Genomic DNA, 24,201 nt, shown 5'->3' on the forward strand with positions numbered 1-24,201 from the left:
AGCTGAATTTGAGTTATGATACTATGGCGAGTAAGTACGATACCACTGCTCTTCACATCTTTAACCCAACTTCACGTTCTGGTATCAAATTATTAATAATTCTGTGAAACGCATACACAAAGTTTCACGGTACTACTGAAGGTGATTTGTCTGTCAAACCGAAGTAATGACACTCAACGTACACTAAGCGCTATACGGGCTAACACGTGCCGTCCCAAAATCAAGTGACTTAAGCTGCAAGAGATGCTGCGGACAGAATTCTCGTCCTGCGCATCTGAATGCTCACTCCATAGAAATTTATACGCCGTAGCCACTGGCTTTACAGTTGTAGCGTCAGTGCCTCTCCGTTAAATTTAATGCCACCATAGATCATACAATCGTTCGCAACCTTAAAGCGCGCAGGCGCAGTGTAGGCTCAATCGCCATGGTTTTAACGGTCGTGTGGTGGCAGTACCGTCCATGATATGAGTATAAATAAACGACAACTAGATGAGTCTGAACAAAGTAAGCCCCTCGCCATGAGTTTGAATAAACGGGCCCGAGATAAACCAGTAATAAATGACTCCCTTGACATGCGTTTGAAGAAACGGCAAGATCCATCATTACAAAATTGTCCTTTGGGTAAGTACCCTATTGCAAGTCTAAATACCCGACGAACTTAGGTGTCAGAATAACGTAACGGCTATGTAAGAAGTGAGTGGTTTGTTGAAACAACACAGTACCGATATGTATGTGATAAAGATTATGGAATATGAACGAGGTATTTAACGCAGATTACTAAACCTTCGTAAAATTTACGATTTTAGTATGGTGTAAAACACGACAGTTTGTACTTAATTTGCTATGTAACATACCTGTGAAGCTCTAATAATTGTAATTAATGCATAGCCTACAAATTACGTGTTCCTTTCAATAAAATATGGAGTCTTAATATTTACAATGGTTTAGCAGCAATGTATAGAATATAACCTGTTCATCCATCTATCTACAAAAGTGAATGATTTGGGACAGCAATTGAAGTTTATGATCCCATAACAATTGCTCGAAGGGGAACGCTTGTTTATTTTTATTTATCTGTTTATTTAGATTTATCTATTTATTTATATTTCTTTTTGCATGTAGTCATCAAATGGTGACTTTTGCAAACGTCATATTGTTACAGAGCTATAGTACATATGATATTTATGTACAAAGGTTTAATGCATTTCGTATTTAATTACAAACGTTAATATGTAATATACACAGTTTCGAATTCTTTCAACAAATACAGATGCTGATTTACAGGAATATATATATATATATATATATATATATATATATATATATATATATATATATATATTAATTTGTGTTAAGTCCGTGCTCAGTATATGCATTATTTACTCTCGGAGTTTGTTGTAACTTATGAAGCCAGTGGTATATGGACAGTGGTCTGTTACTTTTAATTTTGCCCTTTGCCTGAAATAATTTTTTTATTTCGTGCATTGTGACTATGTACGTTATAAAATATTGGTTTGTCACCCTGGTGGCGTATAGAAAATGTGTTACATATATTTAGTTTTGATGAGGCCACTGTGACAGGTTTCCCTGTATAACAACTTTTTTGTAGCACCAGTAGTCTGTTTATGTACACATCAGTGGCACAGCCTGTCACATGTATTCCATAACTTATAAACAGGAAAATTATCCTGTTTTTATCGTTTTATTGTATACAGCTTTGGACAGGTGGTTAAACTACTGCTTATTTTCCTGCATACACAATGTGGTTTTCCCATCAAATATTGCCATCAAAGTGCACACCCTGTATTGTCTGTGCACCCAGTTCCGCAAATATCTCCCATACATCTGTGGTGTGAGTTGGCTACTTTTAGATCATGCTTACTAAAATATTTACTTACCTCAGATATTCCATGTATTGGAAAATGTTACATCCTCCTCATTGGTACCATAAAACAGAGTTGTCATTGGTGTAAATAATTGTATGAGAATTAACTATTTGTTGCATCATTCTTGATCAACTTTCAGCAACAATTTTTCAGGTGCTGTTATCATAACCATGGTGCATGCGAAATTAGTTGGTGAAAAGAAATGTTTTTAAAAGCAAATGAAGTCTGTTTTCTGATGAATCTTGAGAAGGAAGAAGATGTAGTTGTTTGAAGATTGCAGTTGTTTGATGTTCTTGGTGTAGTGAATGTATTTGCTTTGAATGTTTATATACTACGTGTTCTAGTTGTTCAAAGGAATGTGAAGATATGGAACAGAGTGAGTAAAGGATCGATTGTGAAACACCGACATTCAAAATGTTGTTTGAGAAATTTATTTACCTATTTTGTTATTAGTCCTTAATGATTTGTTTACCTTATTGTCCCTTGTACTCCCACCAGTTTCAATACAGAGAAAAATACATTGAAACATTATGGAATTTGTGTAGTAATAGAGTGTAGGTTCTGTGCTGCCCAGCTAAATGTCTTGGTTGCTTGGTCTTTGGTGGTTTTTGTGTAAGCGCATTAACTTTATGGATTTGTGTCAATCATAAGTTTCTTTTTTTGATTTCTCAGAAAATATGTATTTTTGGACCCCCATATAATATGATAAAAAATGCCCAGTTGTCTATTGATCCTGTCACTTCTGAGTTAATTGCATATCGTGGAACTTTTGGAGTGATTTTCTTGAAAAAAGGTGTGTGTGTGTGTGTGTGTGTGTGTGTGTGATGAATCAATAGCTAATATATTTTTTAGTCCTTAATGTTGGATGGTACACAAGTGAACAAGTGATCTGTCAGACATGGATCAAATCAGTTAGCCATGTCTGAGGTCTTCCTCTTGTCATAGTTATATATATTTCAGTCATTTTGCTTCGTCATTAGGGACATTGGTTGGTTGGTTTCGGGAAGGAGACCAGATAGCGTGGTCATCGGTCTCATCAGATTAGGGAAGGATGGAGAAGGAAGTCGGCCGTGCCCTTTCAGAGGAACCATCCCGGCATTTGCCTGGAGTGATTTAGGGAAATCAGTGAAAACCTAAATCAGGATGGCAGGACGCGGGCTTGAACCGTCATCCTCCCAAATGCGAGTCCAGTGTCTAACCACTGCGCCACCTCGCTCGGTATTAGGGACATTGGTGCTGTTACTACTTCAGTGTCGTAATGGACCTTGATGTTCAGCCTACTAGCACATCTTTTGAATTAGTTGAAATAAAAATTAAAAACATGTAACAGTTATGTTACTTATTAATAGAATTAAAGTAGCTATCCAATTAAAATGTGTGGGCGCTGATTATGTGGTAATGCCAGGGTACAAATCCAACAGTTCGGGATTCAATCCCCATTCTTTCCTAGGCCCTTTCTATTGCATATAACTTTTTTCTTATGGCAATGATCTGTGTGCAGCTACCATCAGTGCTATAAATGCAAATAATACAACAATCGAACTTAGAAACAGCGCATTGATCAAATACTATGTCAAAGTTGTGTACAATTCAAATTCCACAATATGTAGTCATGTAGATTGAACATAATTTTGACAACACATATTCCAATTTTAGGCATGTACAAGCGTTTGTACAACTGAGGCTGCTGTTTACAGATCCATACAGATAATGTTGGCTTACGTCATGCTGGATAATCTACGACCTTATTTCTTGCCCACATGTAAAAGACTGGGTTAAGATAAAAACATAGATAAAAATACAGAGAATTCAAATTTTAATTATAATAAAATACAATTTCATCTGGAGGCATGTAATTCCAAAAAATATTTAAAAATTGTTTGTCACGCCATACTGGATAGTTAACACCCTGTATTTTCATTGCTCATATGTAAAAAAAAAAAATTCATTTCAGATAAAAAATTTATATACATAAAAATACAGCAAATTCAAATATATTTGTATACAAGTCGAAAATCATTACGACAAGTGTTACATTACACTAGATCACTAATCATGAAGTACATCAGAATATTAAACTTTGTTTCCATAAAACATTGAACCAGGCTTATCAAATTGGTGTAAAAGTTATAATTTAGTATTCTTTACTAAATTGTACAGTCTAAATGTAAACCATAATCACACCACTGTATGTGTATGCATACACTATGTGATGAAATTTTGAAATGTCTCTTAGCTACATAGTGAATGTGACGTACACAGTGAAGTGCTTATAAGATGCTTATATACCAATTTCAAGTAACAAAAATGGCATACATTGATGGTAAAAAGTATAGTGCAAAGTGCCTTTATTAAAGAAATACCAAAACAATAACCAGTAGTTAGTAAAAAAAAGTTATGACTTGGCTAATAGTATTTTTGATGTACTATAACAGAGATGCAATTTGTATAGTGGAACATATTTAACTCGTACAAAAATATACCAGTTGAGACTGTGGTTGAAACCATTAAGGTAGATTTAATTGCACAGAACAATTTGTCTAGGGACGAGATTGACAACATTATTGGCCTGCTGTCCCTAATCCGGAGGTGTAATATTTTATATTCAGAAAGGAAGTATACCTCCTAAAAGATGCCTTAAGTATGTGGCATTCAATTTATGCATTATTAACAGGCATTTTTATTAAACATCTTGAAAACACTTTTTTCATGAAAATCCTGACTTGGCACTTAAAACTGTTTATTACTTCAGATTCGTAGAGGATATGCTTTTTCTAATGAAAGATACTGATGATATTAATAAAACTGTTACACAGTTTAATAAATTACATGACAAAATAAAGTACACAAGTAAAATAGGTAATAATCTTATAGATTTCTAAGATTTAAAAATTAGCAATGAAAGTGGGAAATGTACCACTGGTATTTCCAGGAGGACACCTGTACAGATGATGATTTAGGTTTTTCTCAGACTTTTTAAATTACCGCTATCAAAAATTGAATGCAAATCAAAGTAATAATAATCCACAGAAATATGTAGCTAATATTTACAACAAACTTGCAAGAAAAATGGAATGAAATACAACAACAAATCTGAACAACACTGTAAAAGATAAGGTTAAGAAATTTGTTATGTCTTCTTAACTGTGGTATTGTTAGCACGAGTGTGGCATGAGTTTTTAAGAAGTGTAAAGTTACTGTATCTTTTTTGACTGAACAGTCCTTGGCATTTATTATTGCATAATATACAAAAAAACTCAGTTTTCACCAACAGGTGTATACAGATTGGAGTGTTCAGACTGTAACGCCTGTTATGTGGGCCAAACTGGCATACAGTTTGAGGCCAGATTCCGTGAGCATGAGATGCTGGAAAGAAGGGATGTGGCTGATAAATCTAATTTTGCCGCCCACCTGATTGATAGCAGACACAGGGTTCCGGATCTGACCTCACAATTAAAATTGTTTCATAGGGCTAAGAAAGGTAGATTTTTCGATTTACTGGAGGAGATGGAGATTTTTTTGTCATCAGAAATCATCTTGTGTTTTCTTGCTGAAGTAATAACTGGAAATGATAAGCACCCATTTTTAGGAGCTTTTCCAAAGCTGCATTCTTGGCAGAAGGTGAAGACCCTCAAGGTACACATTCAACCTAGTAGATCCATTCCTATGTAGTAATGTTCTGACCATGTACCAAACCAGTACAAATGCTATAACTGAAAATCTAAGCTGTCATTCCTGGATTTATTGATTTTATATTATGCATTATAATTCTGAAATCATTGTATGCCATTTATGTTTCTTGAAATTGGGTTATAAATGGCTTACAAACATTTTACTGTCACATTTGCTGTGCAGCTAAGACACTAGTTTCAAAAGTTCATGGGTCAACGGAACCATGCGATTCCACCCGTCTGCTTTGACCCGTGATGTAATGGTGCTGTGGTGTGTGCTGTCACTGCAGCATGGTGTTTCTGAGTTGGTTGAGTTTGTAGATGTCAGGTTGTATTTGATGGTGCCCTCTGGTGGTGGGTGTGGAAGTGCTGAGATTAATGTGTGGTATTGGGTTCATATGAGTTCTGGTTATCGTCGTGCTAACGTAATTTTGAGTTTAGGTAGTTGGTGTGATAATGTGGGTTGTGGTAGTGTTTTCAGTGAGTTACTAAGGCTATTTTTTGTTTGTTTGTGTTTTTGGCATTATTAGGTCTGATTAATTTGATGTTTGTTGTGTGAAAAGAAGTGTAATTTTTTATTGCTTTTTAGTCAGGTATGGATATGTCAGTGAAGATCATGAGTAGGTGTTTTAGGAGATTTCTTTGTTTTTGGTCTGTGATACCCTTCTTTCTGTCATGGATTACATCATGGTCATGGGGCACAATCATTCCTATGGAATCGATCATGATGAATTATTGTCTTGTCTGCATGCTGAGCAGAGAGGTGTGGTGGCACAGGAACAAGTTTCTCATTTGGAAGGAGTGTAGCTCTAATCTCCATTTGATTATTCAGATTTAAGTTCACTGTGGTTTTAAAAATAGTTTGTCATGCCGGGATGGTTCCTTTCAAAATGACATGGTCAGTTTTCATGCTGCTCCTTGTCTGATTTGAGTATGTTTTCCATATAATGACCTCATTTCCCTCCTATATGACCATAACAGACTGTGCAGCTTTCTCCATGATTTAGATGTGGCACTAGAGCATTGCAAGAAGTGTGGACTTCTTTCAGTGCAGTTTAACAGCCTCCATATTTCTTTAAATAACTTTATTTTCTCTTTTAGCTGTAACTGTTTTTATTGTACTTTTGCAGTTTTATCTTACGTGCCTTTCTCAAGCATAAGCTTTGAAGTTATGGCCTAAAGAGAGATTAAAAATAATGAAGTTCTTGTAGGGCAGTGCCACTCTTGACAGTAATAAGGTAATGGCTGTTATTGTGGACTGGAGTAGATTTGTGTTAGTCACATGCAGATGGAAGTTGGTCAACAATGATCATATGAACAATCATTGTGTGCTGAGTGGTAATGTTTATTATTTGTGGGTAAGTCCCAGTTCAGTTCTACAATAAGAGCCACAGCTTTTTCTGCAAATGTTTGATGTGTCACATATCTAACATGCCTGGGATATAATTGGTCAGAAACTTAGGACTATTAAATGCACAACAGCCATCCTGCAGTGATACTTTACGTGGATATATTTTTGCTACCTGAATGACACCGTCATTTTTGTGAAGACAGTGAATAGATGTTTTGACACTCTCTTAGGTCAAAAATCATTCCACTGATTATCGAAAATCTCTGATGGATTCAAAATTGATATGTTTTTGTCTTATAATACTGGTCCACAGCTTCTATATAGTAGCATGTAGCAGTTGTTCGTCACACCAGCCTAGGGCAGTTAGCACTCCATGCCAGCAGCTGCAGCAGACAGAAAGGAGTATGTAAGGGACTGAAGGTGATCAGCAATTGATTGAAAATGAACACTGTTTTTTAAAAGAATATTTTATGTCACCTAGACTGTTTTATTATATTTTGAAAATGCCATTGAATATATCTGATGAAATTAGAAACATTAAATATTAAACTGCTTATCAAGAAAGTTATTGCAAGCATTATACACAGAAAATTACCAGACCAAATAACATGAAGTTGAGAAACCACCTCTGTATGGATAAACATGAATTCCACAAACAACAATTATGTAATATTCATAATGTTCTGTTCATCCAAGAGATCCAGAAGGCAGTAGCTTCCCGCTCACAGGTTGTTTGTGTGTTCATTGACTTCCACAATGCGTTAGAGACACTGTAACTCATAGTGAACTGTGCAAGCCACTGTGGACTGCATGGCTGAGCTCTATGAGTAGACTGAAGAGTTACACGTAGAACACAGCAGGTAGCTTTTAATGGCAAGCTTTGGGTGTATCATGAGACAAATCCTGTTGATAATAGTGGATTGTTATAATTAAAGTGCAGCTACTCACAGAGTCCAGGGTGGGCTGTAATTGTTGTATTGCAGTGAAACTTGGTAGATATGTCAATGCTTTAATAAGGAGCCGATTTACACTGAAAACAAAATTGGTTCCAATTTTGGCCATCGAGCGCAATTCTGGCGCTGTACAGCATCTTGCCAACACCTCTGGTGCTCATATTTTAGAAATTGTGTAATCACTGGATAATAATAAAATCAACATTATGCCTTTCTCACTTGTTTTACCCTTTCTGTCCGTGTCTTGCTTTCACAGTGCTAGATCTGCACTTTTTGGCCAAAATTGGAATTAATTTTTTTCTATCTTAAATCCGTTGCATATTATTGCATTAGACAGTCTACCAAATTTCATTGGCTTATTATAATTAGACGACACCGGCCCCTTGTGAGTAGGTGCATATTGACAATAACCACCTGGTGTATCTAATTAACCTGTTTGATAAAGACAGAAATGCAATGGGGCTGTTTTTGTGTGTTGTTGTAAGTAATTTTCAACACGAGAAAATTGTAGAAAAGTGCAGGAAGATGTTTGAGGTAGAGGAAGTGTCCCTCAGCATAAAGAAATAAAATGTATTGTGGACACACACTCCTGGAAATTGAAATAAGAACACCGTGAATTCATTGTCCCAGGAAGGGGAAACTTTATTGACACATTCCTGGGGTCAGATACATCACATGATCACACTGACAGAACCACAGGCACATAGACACAGGCAACAGAGCATGCACAATGTCGGCACTAGTACAGTGTATATCCACCTTTCGCAGCAATGCAGGCTGCTATCGGAGATCTTGCTGGCCAGGGTAGTTGACTTACACCTTCTAGAGCACGTTGGGTGGCACGGGATACATGCGGACGTGCATTGTCCTGTTGGAACAGCAAGTTCCCTTGCCGGTCCAGGAATGGTAGAACGATGAGTTTGATGACAGTTTGGATGTACCGTGCACTATTCAGTGTCCCCTCGACGATCACCAGAGGTGTACGGCCATTGTAGGAGATCGCTCCCCACACCATGATGCCGGGTGTTGGCCCTGTGTGCCTCGGTCGTATGCAGTCCTGATTGTGGCGCTCACCTGCACGGCACCAAACGCGCATACGACCATCATAGGCACCAAGGCAGAAGCGACTCTAATCGCTGAAGACGACACGTCTCCATTCGTCCCTCCATTCATGCCTGTCGCGACACCACGAGGCGGACTGCACGATGTTGGGGCGTGAGCGGAAGACGGCCTAACGGTGTGCGGGACCGTAGCCCAGCTTCATGGAGACGGTTGCGAATGGTCCTCGCCGATACCCCAGAAGCAACAGTGTCCCTAATTTGCTGGGAAGTGGCGGTGGGGTCCCCTACGGCACTGCGTAGGATCCTACGGTCTTGGCGTGCATCCGTGCATCGTTGCGGTCCTTCTGCCGACCACTGGCGACAACATCGATGTACTGTGGAGACCTCACGCCCCACGTGTTGAGCAATTCGGCGGTACGTCCACCCGGCCTCCCGCATACCCCCTATACGCCCTCGCTCAAAGTCCGTCAACTGCACATACGGTTCACGTCCACGCTGTCGCGGCATGCTACCAGTGTTAAAGACTGCGATGGAGCTCCGTATGCCACGGCAAACTGGCTGACACTGACGGCGGCGGTGCACAAATGCTGCGCAGCTAGCGCCATTCGACGGCCAACACCGCGGTTCCTGGTGTGTCCGCTGTGCCGTGCGTGTGATCATTGCTTGTACAGCCCTCTCGCAGAGTCCGGAGCAAGTATGGTGGGTCTGACACACCGGTGTCAATGTGTTCTTTTTTCCATTTCCAGGAGTGTATATGCAGAAAAACCCATTGTTATATCATTGTACTGTTGACAAACACCTGCTAGGAACTGTTGCATCCATTGAATATCTGTGAATATGTGTACAAATCGAATGAAGGTGAAACGATTACATAAATGTAATTGTGGGAAAGGCAGGTACAAGACTGATACTCATTGGAAAATCCATTCAAAATGCATAGTCTACCCACAAAGTGGGTATAAAACCCTTTTTTGACCAATTGCCCCTCAGTTTAGTGCCCTTACCAAGTAGAAATGATAAAGTTAATAGAGAAGTTACAAAGTGCAGCTTATTTTATGACAGGTTTGTATTGTAAGTGTGCAAGTGTCAAGATGTGCATCCATCTCCAGTGACCAGCAGTACAAAAGCGGCATTTTGCATCATAATGTGGTTTACTGGAAAATCTCTAGAGCATGTATTCATAGAAGAGTCAAACATAATACTGCTTCCTCTTACATATAGCTTGTGAAAAGAACACACAGTTAAAATTGGAGAGATTTGATCTCAGCTTCAGGCTTACCAGCAGTTATTCTTCCTACACATGATTGGCAACTGGAATAGGTAGGAACAGACAGTGGCATTATAAAACTTGAGGGCTAGAAGTAATGAGATTATTGCAAAACTGAGATGCAAGCCTTATCAATTGATTTCAGACACAAAAGTTGTAAAAATCATTACTTTGTGAAAGATGGTTGTGTTTTAATGATTCATTGGAGCGTTGAATAAGCGATTAAAATTGTTGGGGCTTTTGCAGCCACTTCTTAGGACTTTTCTGAAGATCATTACCACTGTGGTTCTCCCCTCATTCCTGCAGCGAGGGGATCCAGGATCCATTTACCTCGAAACATTCTTCTTTCTTGTTAAAACTTTTGACATGTTTGTGAGTTTCTGTGGGCTGTGGTTTTTTTTTTTTTTTTTTTTTTTTTTTTTTTTTTTTTTTTTTTTTTTTTGGGGGGGGGGGGGGGGGGGGGAGGCCATAGAAATTCATAGATATGACAGTAGTTGTAACAAGAAAGAAGAGCCTGGACTCCTGTCCTGCAGCGAATGACCATTGCATCTAAGAAAGCGAGAACCGCAGGGATAATGACAGAGAAAAAGCAGTCAGATGTTGATGTGACAGGTGCATATAACCTCCGGCCATGGGCTCTATTTCAGTCCACCGCTAGCAATGGAGAGTGAACCTCTGACAATACCAACCAGTTGTGCTGGTGAATCACCAGAAAAATTGTTAAATGGTGACCAAAGATCGCAACACAAGAGCCAACATGCAATGTGTCAGTGTATTGAAATGTGTGCAAATTATTTTTGAAACCAGCCAACCACAACTAGTACAGTCATTCATAGACCAAACTGTGGTATAACAACACCTATTAAGTGAAGTTGAGGCAAGCACATAACTGTGTTTGGAAAGGATACCTTGCATGCAACAGGTGGTGGAGTGTTCGTCGCTGTTAGTAGTAGTTTATCCTGTAGTGAAGTAGAAGAGGGTAGTTCCTGTGAATTATTATGGGTGCAGGTTACACTCAACAACTGAGGTAGGTTAATAATTGGCTCCTTTTACCTACCTCCCGACTCGGCAGCGTTAATGGCAGAACAACTGGGAGAAAATTTGGAATACATTTCACATAAATTTTCTCAGCATGTTATAGTCTTAGGTGGAGATTTCAATTTACCAGATATAGACTGGGCCATTCAGATGTTTAGGACGGGTGGTAGGGACAGAGCATCGAGTGACATTATACTGAGTGCACTATCGGAAAATTACCTCTAGCAATTAAACAGAGAATCGACTCGTGGAGATAACATCTTGGATCTACTGATAACAAACAGACCCGAACTTTTCGACTCTGTATGTGCAGAACAGGGTATCAGTGATCATAAGGCCGTTGCAGCATCCCTGAATATGGAAGTTAATAGGAATATAAAAAAAGGGAGGAAGGTTTATCTGTTTAGCAAGAGTAATAGAAGGCAGATTTCAGACTACCTAACAGATTAAAATGCAAATTTCTGTTCCGACACTGACAATGTTGAGTGTTTATGGAAAAAGTTCAAGGCAATCAAAAAATGCGTTTTAGACATGTACGTGCAGAGTAAAACTGTGAGGGACGGGAAAAACCCACCATGGTACAACAACAAAGTTAGGAAACTACTGTGAAAGCAAAGAGAGCTTCACTCAAAGTTTAAACGCAGCCAAAACCTCTCAGACAAACAAAAGCTAAACAATGTCAGAGTTAGCGTAAGGAGGGCTATGCGTGAAGCGTTCAGTGAATTCGAAAGTAAAATTCTATGTACCGACTTCCCAGAAAATCCTAGGAAGTTCTGGTCTTAAGTTAAATCAGTGAGTGGATCGAAACAACATATCCAGACATTCCAGGATGGTGATGGCATTGAAACAGAGGACGACACGCGTAAAGCTGAAATACTAAACACCTTATTCCAAAGTTGTTTCACAGAGGAAGACCGCACTGCAGTTCCTTCTCTAAATCCTCGCACAAACGAAAAAATGGCTGACATCGAAATAAGTGTCCAAGGAATAGAAAAGCAACTGGAATCACTCAACAGAGAAAAGTCCACTGGACCTGATGGGATACCAATTAGATTCTATGCAGAGTATGCGAAAGAACTTGCCCCCTACTAACAGCCATGTACTGCAAGTCTGTAGAGGAACGGGAAGGTTCCAAATGATTGGAAAAGAGCACAGGTAGTCCCAGTCCTCAAGAAGGGTCGTCGAGCAGATGCGCAAAACTATAGACCTATACCTCTGACGTTGAATTTTAGAACATGTTTTTTGCTCGAGTATAATGTTGTTTTTGGAAACCGGGAATCTACTCTGTAGGAATCAGCATGGATTCCGGAAATAGCGATCGTGTGAGACCCAACTGGCTTTATTTGTTCATGAGACCCAGAAAATATCAGATACAGGCTCCCAGGTAGATGCTATTTTCCTTGACTTCCGGAAGGCGTTCATACGGTTCCGCACTGTCACTTGATAAACAAAGTAAGAGCCTACGGAATATCAGACCAGTTGTGTGGCTGGATTGAAGAGTTTTTAGCAAACAGAACACAACATGTTGTTATCAGTGGAGAGATGTCTACAGAGGTTAAAGTAACCTCTAGCGTGCCACAGGTGAGTGTTATGGGACCATTGCTTTTCACAAAATATAGTAGATAGTCTCGGAAGTTCCATGTGGCTTTTCGCGGATGATGCTGTAGTATACAGAGAAGTTGTAGCATTAGAAAATTGTAGCGAAATGCAGGAAGATCTGCAGCGGATAGGCACTTGGTGCAGGGAGTGGCAACTGACCCTTGACATAGACAAATGTAATGTACTGCGAATACATAGATAGAAGGATCCTTTATTGTATGATAGCGGAACAAACACTGGTAGCAGTTACTTCTGTAAAATATCTGAGAGTATGCGTACGCAATGATTTGAAGTGGAATGATCATATAAAATTAATTGTTGGTAAGGCAGGTGCCAGGTTGAGATTCATTGGGAGAGTCCTTATAAAATGTAGTCCATCAACAAAGGAGGTGGCCTACAAAACACTCGTTCGACCTATACTTGAGTATTGCTCATCAGTGTGGTATCCATACCAGATCGGTTTGACGGAGGAGATAGGGAAGATCCAAAGAAGAGTGACGTGTTTTGTCACAGGGTTATTTGGTAACCGTGATAGCGTTACGGAGATGTTTAGCAAACTCAAGTTGCAGACTCTGCAAGAGAGGCGCTCCGCATCGCAGTGTAGCTTGCTCGCCAGGTTCAGAGAGGGTGTGTTTTTGGATGAGGTATCGAATATATTGCTTCCTCCTACTTATACCTCCCGAGGAGATCACGAATGTAAAATTAGAGAGATTAGAGCGCGCACGGAGGCTTTCAGACAGTCGTTCTTCCCGCGAAACGTACATGACTGGAACAGGAAAGGGAGGTAATGACAGTGGCACGTAAAGTGCCCTCTGCCACACACCGTTGGGTGGCTTGTGGAGTATAAATGTAGATGTAGACCAAATTCAACATTTTCTCTAGTTCGTCACATGTCTCCAGCTGCATGCTAAGGCGTTGGGCATGCCGGAAACTACTATTTTGCATTTGTTGTTTCAAGGAGAGCATAAGGGAGCAATTGAAAGGAATGGGGGAAAGAAATACAATAGAAGAAGAATGGGTAGCTTTGAGGGATGAAGTAGTGAAGGCAGCAGAGGATCAAGTAGGTAAAAAGACGAGGGCGAGTAGAAATCCTTGGGTAACAGAAGAAATATTGAATTTAATTGATGAAAGGAGAAAATATAAAAGTGCAGTAAATGAAGCAGGCAAAAAGGAATACAAACGTCTCAAAAATGACATCGACAGGAAGTGCAAAATGGCTAAGCAGGGATGGCTAGAGGACAAATGTAAGGATGTAGAAGCTTATCTCACTAGGGGTAAGGTAGATACTGCCTACAGGAAAATTAAAGAGACCTTTGGAGAAAAGAGGACCACTTGTATGAATACTAAGAGCTCAGATGGAAACCCAGTTCTAAGCAAAGAAGGGAAAGCAGAAAGGTGGAAGGAGTATATAGAGGGTCTATACAAGGGCGATGTACTTGAGGACAATATTATGGAAATGGAAGAGGATGTAGATGAAGATGAAATGGGAGATACGATACTGCGTGAAGAGTTTGACAGAGCACTGAAAGACCTGAGTCGATACAAGGCCCCTGGAGTAGACAACAATCCATTGGAACTACTGACGGCCTTGGGAGAGCCAGTCCTGACAAAACTCTACCATCTGGTGAGCAAGATGTATGAGACAGGCGAAATACCCTCAGACTTCAAGAAGAATATAATAATTCCAATCCCAAAGAAAGCAGGTGTTGACAGATGTGAAAATTACCGAACTATCAGTTTAATAAGTCACAGCTGCAAAATACTAACGCGAGTTCTTTGCAGACGAATGGAAAAACTAGTAGAAGCCGACCTCGGGGAAGATCAGTTTGGATTCCATAGAAATGTTGGAACACGTGAGGCAATACTGACCCTACGACTTATCTTAGAAGCTAGATTAAGGAAGGGCAAACCTACGTTTCTAGCATTTGTAGACTTAGAGAAAGCTTTTGACAATGTTGACTGGAATACTCTCTTTCAAATTCTGAAGGTGGCAGGGGTTAAATACAGGGAGCGAAAGGCTATTTACAATTTGTACAGAAACCAGATGGCAGTCATAAGAGTCGAGGGACATGAAAGGGAAGCAGTGGTTGGGAAGGGAGTAAGACAGGGTTGTAGCCTCTCACCGATGTTATTCAATCTGTATATTGAGCAAGCAGTAAAGGAAACAAAAGAAAAATTTGGAGTAGGTATTAAAGTCCATGGAGAAGGAATAAAAACTTTGAGGTTCGCCGATGACATTGTAATTCTGTCAGAGACAGCAAAGGACTTGGAAGAGCAGTTGAATGGAATGGACAGTGTCTTGAGAGGAGTATATAAGATGAACATCAACAAAAGCAAAACGAGGATAATGGAATGTAGTTGAATTAAGTCGGGTGATGCTGAGGGAATTAGATTAGGAAATGAGACACTTAAAGTAGTAAAGGAGTTTTGCTATTTGGGGATGATGGTTGAAGTAGAGAGGATATAAAATGTAGACTGGCAATGGCAAGGAAAGCATTTGTGAAGAAGAGAAATTTGTTAACGTCAAGTATAGATTTAAGTGTCAGGAAGTCATTTCTGAAAGTATTTGTATGGAGTGTAGCCATGTATGGAAGTGAAACATGGACGATAACTTGTTTGGACAAGAAGAGAATAGAAGCTTTCGAAATGTGGTGCTACAGAAGAATACTGAAGATTAGATGGGTAGATCACATAACTAATGAGGAAGTATTGAATCGGATTGGGGAGAAGAGAAGTTTGTGGCACAACTTGACCAGAAGAAGGGATCGGTTGGTGGGACATGTTCTGAGGCATCAAGGGATCACCAATTTAGTATTGGAGGGCAGTGTGGAGGGTAAGAATCGTAGAGGGAGACCAAGAGATGACTACACTAAGCAGATTCAGAAGGATAGGTACTGGGAGATGAAGAAGCTTGCACAGGATAGAGTAGCATGGAGAGCTGCATCAAACCAGTTTCAGGACTGAAGACCACAACAACAACAATATAGGGAACTAATAGTCAATAGGCAGCGATTATGGAAGCTCTGAGACTTCAGCCAGATGGGCAAACTCGTTCATCCTTGGGAACTAGTTCACTGCTGATTGTTCTTTTTTGGGAACTGTTCATTTTTACTCTTTCACTGTTCATTTGTGCTTGGTATATGGATCTTATGAAAAACTGAACACTAGTAGTGTATGTGACTGAGTTCTTACACACTTTTTGAAGTAATTTCTGTGATTCTGCAGAACCTCTCATTTAGCCAACTGTAGCTTTGTGTGGCTGATCGCAGTGAAATAATATAGGATGGCGGATGGAAAGCTGGCCCCGAGTACAGACTGCTTGCCAATTACGGATGATGTGTTGCCCGTTACGAGCAGATGCAACAGACAGACAAACATGTAATAATTAGGCAGTGAAGAAATAACAAGCTAATGCAAGCAACAATTACGAAACAATCGATGACGATGTGTAGAGAGCTGGAAAAGAGAATATCAAAATCTCAGGCGACGCGCATGGGCTATAGCTCGTGTAGTCTTGTAAACCTGTTGGTGGCTGTTTCCCAACTTAATAGACCACAGATTTCTTCTATAAAATTCTTCATTTCGACTTCCACTATATAGCTATGCTACGTTGTAAACAATAATTGTTTACACCCTATATATACTTAACGTTGTCTCTGAGTTCGTTGGTGAAGTAGAGACTTTATGGAAGCGTAAAATAAAATGTGGTTTTCTCGTACTTGCGTCACACGCTTAGTAAAAATTAGGTTTTTGTATTGCATTATTAAAGTTAATGCATCAATAATAATAATAATAATAATAATAATAATAATAATAATAATAATAATAATAATAATAATAATAATAATAAAGTTCGCAGTAGTAAAATTTTTGGTTTGAAAGCTGCTCCTGAACAAATGTTTTTGAAATAATAAGTAAATACAATTTTATGGCAGTCTATGTCTCTTCATATGGAGAGGCACCGCTTTTCCTACTGAGCCAAAATGACCCACAACCCAGTGCCGCCCCCCCCCCCCCCCCTCCCCAAAGAAACCAAACTAGCAGGTAATGCAAATTGGAAACAACCAAACTTAAAAATACTTAAGAGCCTTCCAAAATTTAAAGTTTTGTATATGAAAGATACATGAAAATTGTTTTATATGAACTTTCTTACACTAAAAATTAAGCAAATTATTGAAAGTTTGCTGCTAAATCAAGTCGATGAAACTAAAAAAAAAATATATTAATAACAATAGAAACTTGCCTTGTTATAAGTATGTCTTCTGCTGTTCATCGATATAATGAAGTGAGCTGAAATGCCCTTTTGTTACCTGAAAAGACGTACCTATTACATACAACATAATTTTTATGTAATTTACGTGACTATAAAATAGTTTTTGATTACCGATCGTGGATGCTGAATAGCCAGAACCAAGTGCAAGAACAGTTTGGAACACATGTAAAATAGGCTTGCGCAGTGAACGAAACGAACAACTGGATACTGAACTAACTAGGAGCAGTCGGCAGTGGAACTGAGACAGATGGTCATGCGTAGAACGACGAGTGCGGCCGAGGGAGACAGAGACTGAGACAAGCACGTGACCGAGGCTGGAACGAGAACTGCCGAAGTGAACTATGAACCGATCGGTCCTTTGAATTCGTTCCTTGGTCCTTTCGTTTATCTTGGTGAACTGTTCCTTTGCACCCGTTCGTTCGCGAACTACCCATCTCTAGTAAGAAAAGGCCCGAGGTCTTCCGGCCTGTCGTAAGAGGCGACTAAAAGGATTTTCACATGTTTCGGCCTTTATGTGATGGTCCCCTCTAGGGTTTGACGTCCATCTTTCTAAATTGTCCTGAAGAGCAAGCCAATTAGGGAAGGGCGCCTTACATGGTGCATTGTGTCCATCGTGCATTGAGATCTTTGGCCCACTTCTTTTCGTTGGATTGCAGTGCCACCCATTCTTCATTTCTTGGGCGAGGACACTTTCCTGGGTGTGTTTTCCACCATGCACTATGCAGTGCCGGTTTCTGCATCAACGATGACCATGGACTTTCTTGAACTCAATATCCAGCATGGTAGCCAGTTCGTTGCTGTGGGGCACTATGTACCCTGTTTGTTGTCGCCCCCTGACCACACAGGGAGCGCTATGCTGATGCCTGCGCCGTTAACTCCCCACGTATGCCAAGGGGTAGATGCCCATCCCCCTGGGGCATCGGGACTCTTGGCAATGGCATCCTGCCAGGTGACCTTTGCTGCGGCTGGGTGGTACCTGTGGGGGAGGGCCGCTGGTCGGAGCGGGTGGCATCAGGGCAGATGACATGTGATGAAGCATAGTACGTCATCTCTTGCCTGTGGTGAAACACTAGCAGTCTCTTAAGTGTTCATGAGCTCAATTCAACGCAAAGAAGTATGACCCCAAATCATTCCCTTCCCTGGCCACACCATGGGAGGAATGTTAGGCTAAGGACAGCAGCGGATCTTATTCTACCTGGTACCTTGTATGTTTGAGAGCAGATGGGGAATCTTACATGATGATGAAGACTCAGTTTCTTGTTGAACTTTTAGAGGACAAGTTAGGGGAGGTGAAGGGATGGTCCAAAATGAGATCTGGGTTAGTCTAGCTCAAAACAGCATCCTCTGTCCAGTCACGGGTGTGACTCGCTTGTGACAATCTGGGAGATGTTTCTGTAACCATCACGCCCCGAAAGAGCTTAAATATGGTCCAGGGTATCATATTTCACAGGGACCTTCTTCTGAAGTCTGACGATTAGCTGCGTGCCAATTTAGAGCAGCGAGGTGTACATTTCGTCCGGGGTGTCCACCGGGATCCGAGGGATAGTCAGATTGCCACTGGTGCCTTCATCTTGGCCTTAGTGGGTGATACATTGCCCGAGAAGGTCAGAGAGTGCGGACGCCCATCACATCCCAATACTCCATGTGCCCCACCTGCCATCTTTGTCAACTGCGCAGAGCACCATTTGCCTTGTTTACCAGACTGCAGGATTCTCCAGAAAGAAAGGAAAATCGTGGAGTACAAGACCCTGGTCTGACTGACCGACACTGTGGCTAAGAGAAAATTTGAATGGTTGCATCCTGTGCATATGACATCGCCTTACGCCGCCGTTACAACTGCAAAGCCCCCCCCCCCCCCCCCCCCCCAACCATCTGTGACGTCCATCCCCAGTTCTAAGCCAGAGAAGCCTAAGTCTTCTTCTGCCTCTCTTGCTAGGAAGGGTCCCTTGAGTCACTCCCTTCCCAGGTTTCTTCTAGTGGGAAAGATGACACCTGCCAGTGGTTGAAGAGCCCAAAATCAGATGGTTGTAGGGCTTCATGCTCATCCTCAGTCCCCGAGACTGAGCCATTGAAGTCCTCCCAGCCAAGGAACCCCAAGGACCAGCGAGAGAAATCCAAAAAGAAAATCCCTAAGACCAAGGAAATTGCGGTGGCACCCACACTACTGCTACCTACAAGCTCTCCATCTGTGGATGGGGTGGAGATTTTGGCATCTGCTGAGGACCTAGATCTCGACATACCCTCAGACACAATGAATATAGACTGCTCAGGCAATAAGTCGGTGGCAGCAGGTGACTGAGTCATAAACTACCTCATTGAATGTTCCATGCCTTCCCAGTCTCACGATGATGTTATCATCCAGTGGAATTGCTGCGGTTTTTCCATTCACCTGGCTGAGCTACGGCAACTGTTTCGCTATACACCTGCTATCTGCATTGCCCTCAAGGAAACCTGGTTCCCAGCCATGCGGACCCTTGCCCTCCGTGGCTATAAGGGACATTACAGGAACTGTAGCAACTATAATTGAGTGTCAGGTGAAGTTCTAAACTCAGTCTCTAGTGAAACTGTGCCATTTCAAACCCCTCTTGAAGCTGTGGCTGTCAGAATAAGGATGACACAGGAAATAACTGTCTGCAATGTATATCTTTCTCCAGATGGTGCAGTACCCTCGAATGCATTAGCAACACTCATTGATCAACTCCCTAAACTTCTCCTACTTTTGGAAGATTCTAACACCCATAACCCCTTGTGGGGTGGCACTGTGCTTACTGGCCGAGGCAGAGGTGTCAAAACTTTACTGTATCAATTCAACCTCTGCCTCTTAAATACTGGCACCACCATACATTTCAGCATGGCTCGTGGTAGTTACTTGGCCATTGATTCATCAATTTGGAGCCCATGACTTCTCTCATCTATGCACTGGAGAGCACATGACGACCTGTGTGGTAGTGACCACTTCCCCATCTTCCTGTCACTGCCCCAGCATCAGGCTCACGGATGCCTGCTCAGATGGGCTTTAAACAAGGCAGACTGAGAAACTTTCACCTCTGCTGTCACCATAGAATACCCCCACATGGTAACATCGATGTGATGGCTCAGCAGGTGACTACAACAATTGTTTCTGCTGCAGAAAAGGTGATCCCTCGCTCTTTAGGATGCCCCCGGTGTAAGGTAGTCTCATGGTGGTCACTGGAAGTCCCTGAAGCAATTAAGGAGTGTTGGCAAGCTCTACAGCAGCATAAGTGGCACCTTTCTCTGGAGCACATCATAGCCTTTAAATGGCTCCATGTACGCGTTCACCAACTTATCAAACAACGGAAGCAGGAGTGTTGGGAGAGATACATCTCGACCATAGGATGCCGTATGTCCCCTTCCCAAGTCTGGGCAAAGATCAGACATGTTTTCGGGTACCGGACCCCTACTGGTGTTACCACAAATGTTGTGTTATCTACCGATGCAACTGTGATTGCTGGCCACTTTACTCGAGCCTCTGCATCAGAGAATTACCCTGCCCCCCCTCCTGCCGTCCCCCCCCTCCCCCCTGCAGGTCTGGGGGTTAGAATAGGCCCGAGGTATTCCTGCCTGTCGTAAGAGGCGACTAAAAGGAGTCCCTCCCCCTGGGGGTAGTTAGCACCTGCATCCGGAGACGGACGGTTCCACGACCTATCTTTGCGGTCGTTTTGGTTTTTCACTTCTTCTGGTTTCTTCCTTCCTTTGGTTGTTTCCTGTCTTTGTTCTTCTCCATCTCACTGTCTTACTTACTCTGTCCCTTGCCTCCTTCTCCTTGCCTTCTCTGATCTCCGCCTCGGCGTTTGAGACAGTCTGTCCTTTCTTTCCCTCTCTCCTTCTTTTTTCTCTTCTTCCGTCTTCCCTGTGCGTGCCTGAAGGCTGACCCACGCGTTCGCACGCGTAGCCGGTGATGAGGTAACTCGTAATTCCCCGCCCTGGGTAGACAAGTAATGCACGCATGTACCTCCTGGTAAAGGCCAGGCCCAGGGAGGGGTGATTGCCTGAGCTGACACCTTCCGACCATGCCGATTGGTCCCTCCGTCCGTTTCTCGGGAGGTGTGACCTGAGGTGTGAACAATCACCTAAGGCGGGAGTGCCCTCTGAGAGGGTCCCCACAAGGAAGGAGCACGCCATCGGAGACGGTGGCAATCATGGGGGATTCCTCCGCAATGGATTTGTCTTCTTCTCTCCAGACTTCTGCCCAAAAACGGAAACTTGACCGGCAACCAGTGACAAAAGTACTACCGCCTGCCCCACAGTTCCTCGTAGTTTCTCGATCTGTGGATGGAAAGGATTTTTCCTCTGTCAACCCTTTCGTTATCCAGAAGGGCGTAGATGCCATAGCCGGATCGCTCAAGTCTTGTACCAGGTTGCGTAACAGTACCTTGTTACTAGAAACTGAGAGCGCCTTTCAGGCACAAAAACTGCTTCGGGCCATACTCCTGTACACGTTCCCTGTCCGGGTGGAGGCTCACCGCACTTTGAATTCGTCTCATGGTGCGGTATATACTAGATCACTCGACGGATTGACTGACGAGGAGATTCAGTCTTTCCTCGCTGAGCAGGGTGTGACGACTGTCCATAGGGTCATGAAAACGGTCAACAATGACCTTGTACCGACCCGGACACTTTTCTTGACCTTTGATAGTGTTCAGCTGACGTCGCGCATCACAGCGGGCTACAAGGTTATTTCTGTTCGCCCCTATGTCCCGACACCTACGCGCTGCTACCAGTGTCAGCATTTTAATCACACTCGCCATTCTTGTTCCAATGCGGCTACCTGTTTGACGTGTGGCAGGGATGCCCATGAGGGTGACTGTCCACCTCCGTCTCCTAGTTGTGTGAACTGTCAGGGTGCCCATGCAGCGTTCTCCCGCGACTGTCCCATCTACAAGGAAGAACGATGTATACAGGAAATTCGGGTCAAAGAGAAGATGTCCACCTCGGCTGCTTGCAAGCTATTTGCAAGTAGGAAGCCCATACTGCTCCCAGCGGGGAAATACAGTACTGTCCTCGCCTCTCCTCGGACTACCAGGGAGGTGGCGACGCAGACATGTGATGTGACCTTCAGCACTACGGTCATCAGTTCGGCCAGTGCTAAGATTGCCCAGTTGACGTCTCCTCTTCCTCCCGTCACCCCTCCGACACAAGCACCTTCATCAGCTTCTGCCAAGACGAAGACCCAGAAGTCAGATGCACGGGCCTTCAAGAAGGAACCGTCCCGTGCAAACTTCCTACGTACCTCGAACTCCCAGCCATCGACCAATACTTCCACAAAACAACCTTCCAAGAAGGCTCCTAGGAAGCACAGTTCTCCTTCTCCGCCACGGCGCATTTCTCCTCCTGCGCCACCCAGCAGTTGCCGCTCCAGGCTGTCATCCATTTCGCTGGCCGCACCGCTGGTAGCCGAACATCTGGTCGTTCACCAGCAGAGGAAGCTCCCCCTCCCGGCCATCTTCACAAGATGGCCGATGAACCTATAGAACCAATCTACGATGACTGTCCGCCTAGTGCTAGTGACGGCAGTGCTCGCTCGAAGCCAGGCCCTCAGCAGCCTTCTAGGTGACCCCTTCTTGCATCTTCTTTTTCTTTTTATTCTCATGATGGCACTTATTGACTGGAATATTTGCAGCATTCGCTCCTACTGAGAGGACTTAAAGCTGCTGCTCCGCTTGCACCGTCCGCTCGTCGTAGCCCTCCAGGAAATGAAGCTACGCCCATGTGATCACATTGCCTTGGCACACTACAACTCTGTGCGTTTCGACCTACCCCCTGTGGCAGGTATTCCGGCTCATGGAGGGGTTATGTTGCTGGTCCAGGATGATATTTACTACGATCCCATCACATTGCACACCGGCCTGCAGGCAGTTGCTGTCTGCATTACTCTACCCACTTTCACATTTTCCATTTGTACCGTTTACACTCCAGTGTCGTCTGCCATTACCAGGGCAGACAGATGCAACTTATTGCTCAGCTACCTGCACCATGTTTGTTAACTGGAGACTTCAATGCCCACCATCCTGTTTGGGGCTCTCCAGCATCCTGTCCGAGGGGCTCCTTGTTAGCGGACCTTTTCAACCAGCTCTATCTTGTCTGTCTCAATACTGGCGCCCCTACTTTTCTTTCGGGCACATCTCACACCTATTCCCATTTAGACCTCTCTATATGTACTACCCAACTTGCACACCGGTTTGATTGGTATACATATTCGAGCGACCACTTCCCATGTGTTATCCATCTCCTGCATCATACCCCCTCTCCGTGCTCAACTAGTTGGAACATTTCCAAAGCAGACTGGGGCCTCTTCTCTTCCAGGGCGACCTTTCGGGATCAAACCTTCACAAGCTGCGATAGTCAGGTTGCACACCTCATGGAAGTCATTCTCACTGCTGCTGAATATTCCATCCCTCACACTACTTCTTCTCCATGTCGCGTACCGGTCCCCTGGTAGACCGCAGCATGTAGAGACGCTTTACGTGCTAGTCAACGTGCTTTACGCATCTTTAAAAGCCACCCTAGGGTGGCAAATTGTATCAATTATAAACGATTACGTGCGCAGTGTCATCGTATTATTAAAGAAAGCCAGCTGGGCTGCTTTCACAAGCACCTTCAACAGCTTTACTCCTTCTTCTGTTGTCTGGGGTAGCCTGCACTGGCTATCTGGCACTAAGGTCCACTCACCAGTTTCTGGCTTGATGGTCGCGAATGACGTCCTTGTGGCCCCTGAGGATATCTCCAATGCCTTCCGCCACTTTCTCGCAGTGGTTTCGAGCTCCGCTCATTACCACCCTTCCTTCCTCCCCCGAAAACAGGCAGAGGAGGCTAGGCCACCTAACTTACACTCCTCGAATCGTGAAAGTTACAATGCCCCATTCACCATGCGGAAACTCGAAAATGCACTTGCCCGGTCATGGTCCTCCGCTCCAGGGCCTGATTCTATTCATATTCAGATGCTGAAGAACCTTTCTCCTGCGGGTAAAGGTTTCCTTCTTCGTACTTAATAATCGCATCTGGATTGAGGGACATGTTCGCGCATCCTGGCGCGAGTCTATTGTTGTACCAATTCCTAAGCTGGGGAAGGACAAGCACTTGC

The 24,201-nt window shown here is 42.7% G+C and overlaps 1 protein-coding gene across 2 annotated transcripts in view; it reads left to right on the forward strand.

Annotated features, from left to right (window-relative positions):
* The first annotated feature begins 312 nt into the window (after positions 1 to 312).
* Positions 313 to 24,201, forward strand: part of LOC126297572 (transmembrane protein 183-like) — a 267,882-nt gene continuing 243,993 nt past the window's right edge. Inside the window, exon 1 of one of the 2 annotated variants that reach the window (XM_049988526.1) lies at positions 313 to 621. In XM_049988526.1, the coding sequence (XP_049844483.1) occupies positions 465 to 621 (157 nt within the window). In that variant the 5' untranslated portion in view covers positions 313 to 464. The remainder of the gene's footprint in view (positions 622 to 24,201) is intronic. The other variant, XM_049988525.1, reaches the window with a different exon arrangement.

The sequence above is a fragment of the Schistocerca gregaria genome, chromosome X, assembly GCF_023897955.1.
Source record: "Schistocerca gregaria isolate iqSchGreg1 chromosome X, iqSchGreg1.2, whole genome shotgun sequence".
NCBI lineage: Eukaryota > Metazoa > Arthropoda > Insecta > Orthoptera > Acrididae > Schistocerca > Schistocerca gregaria.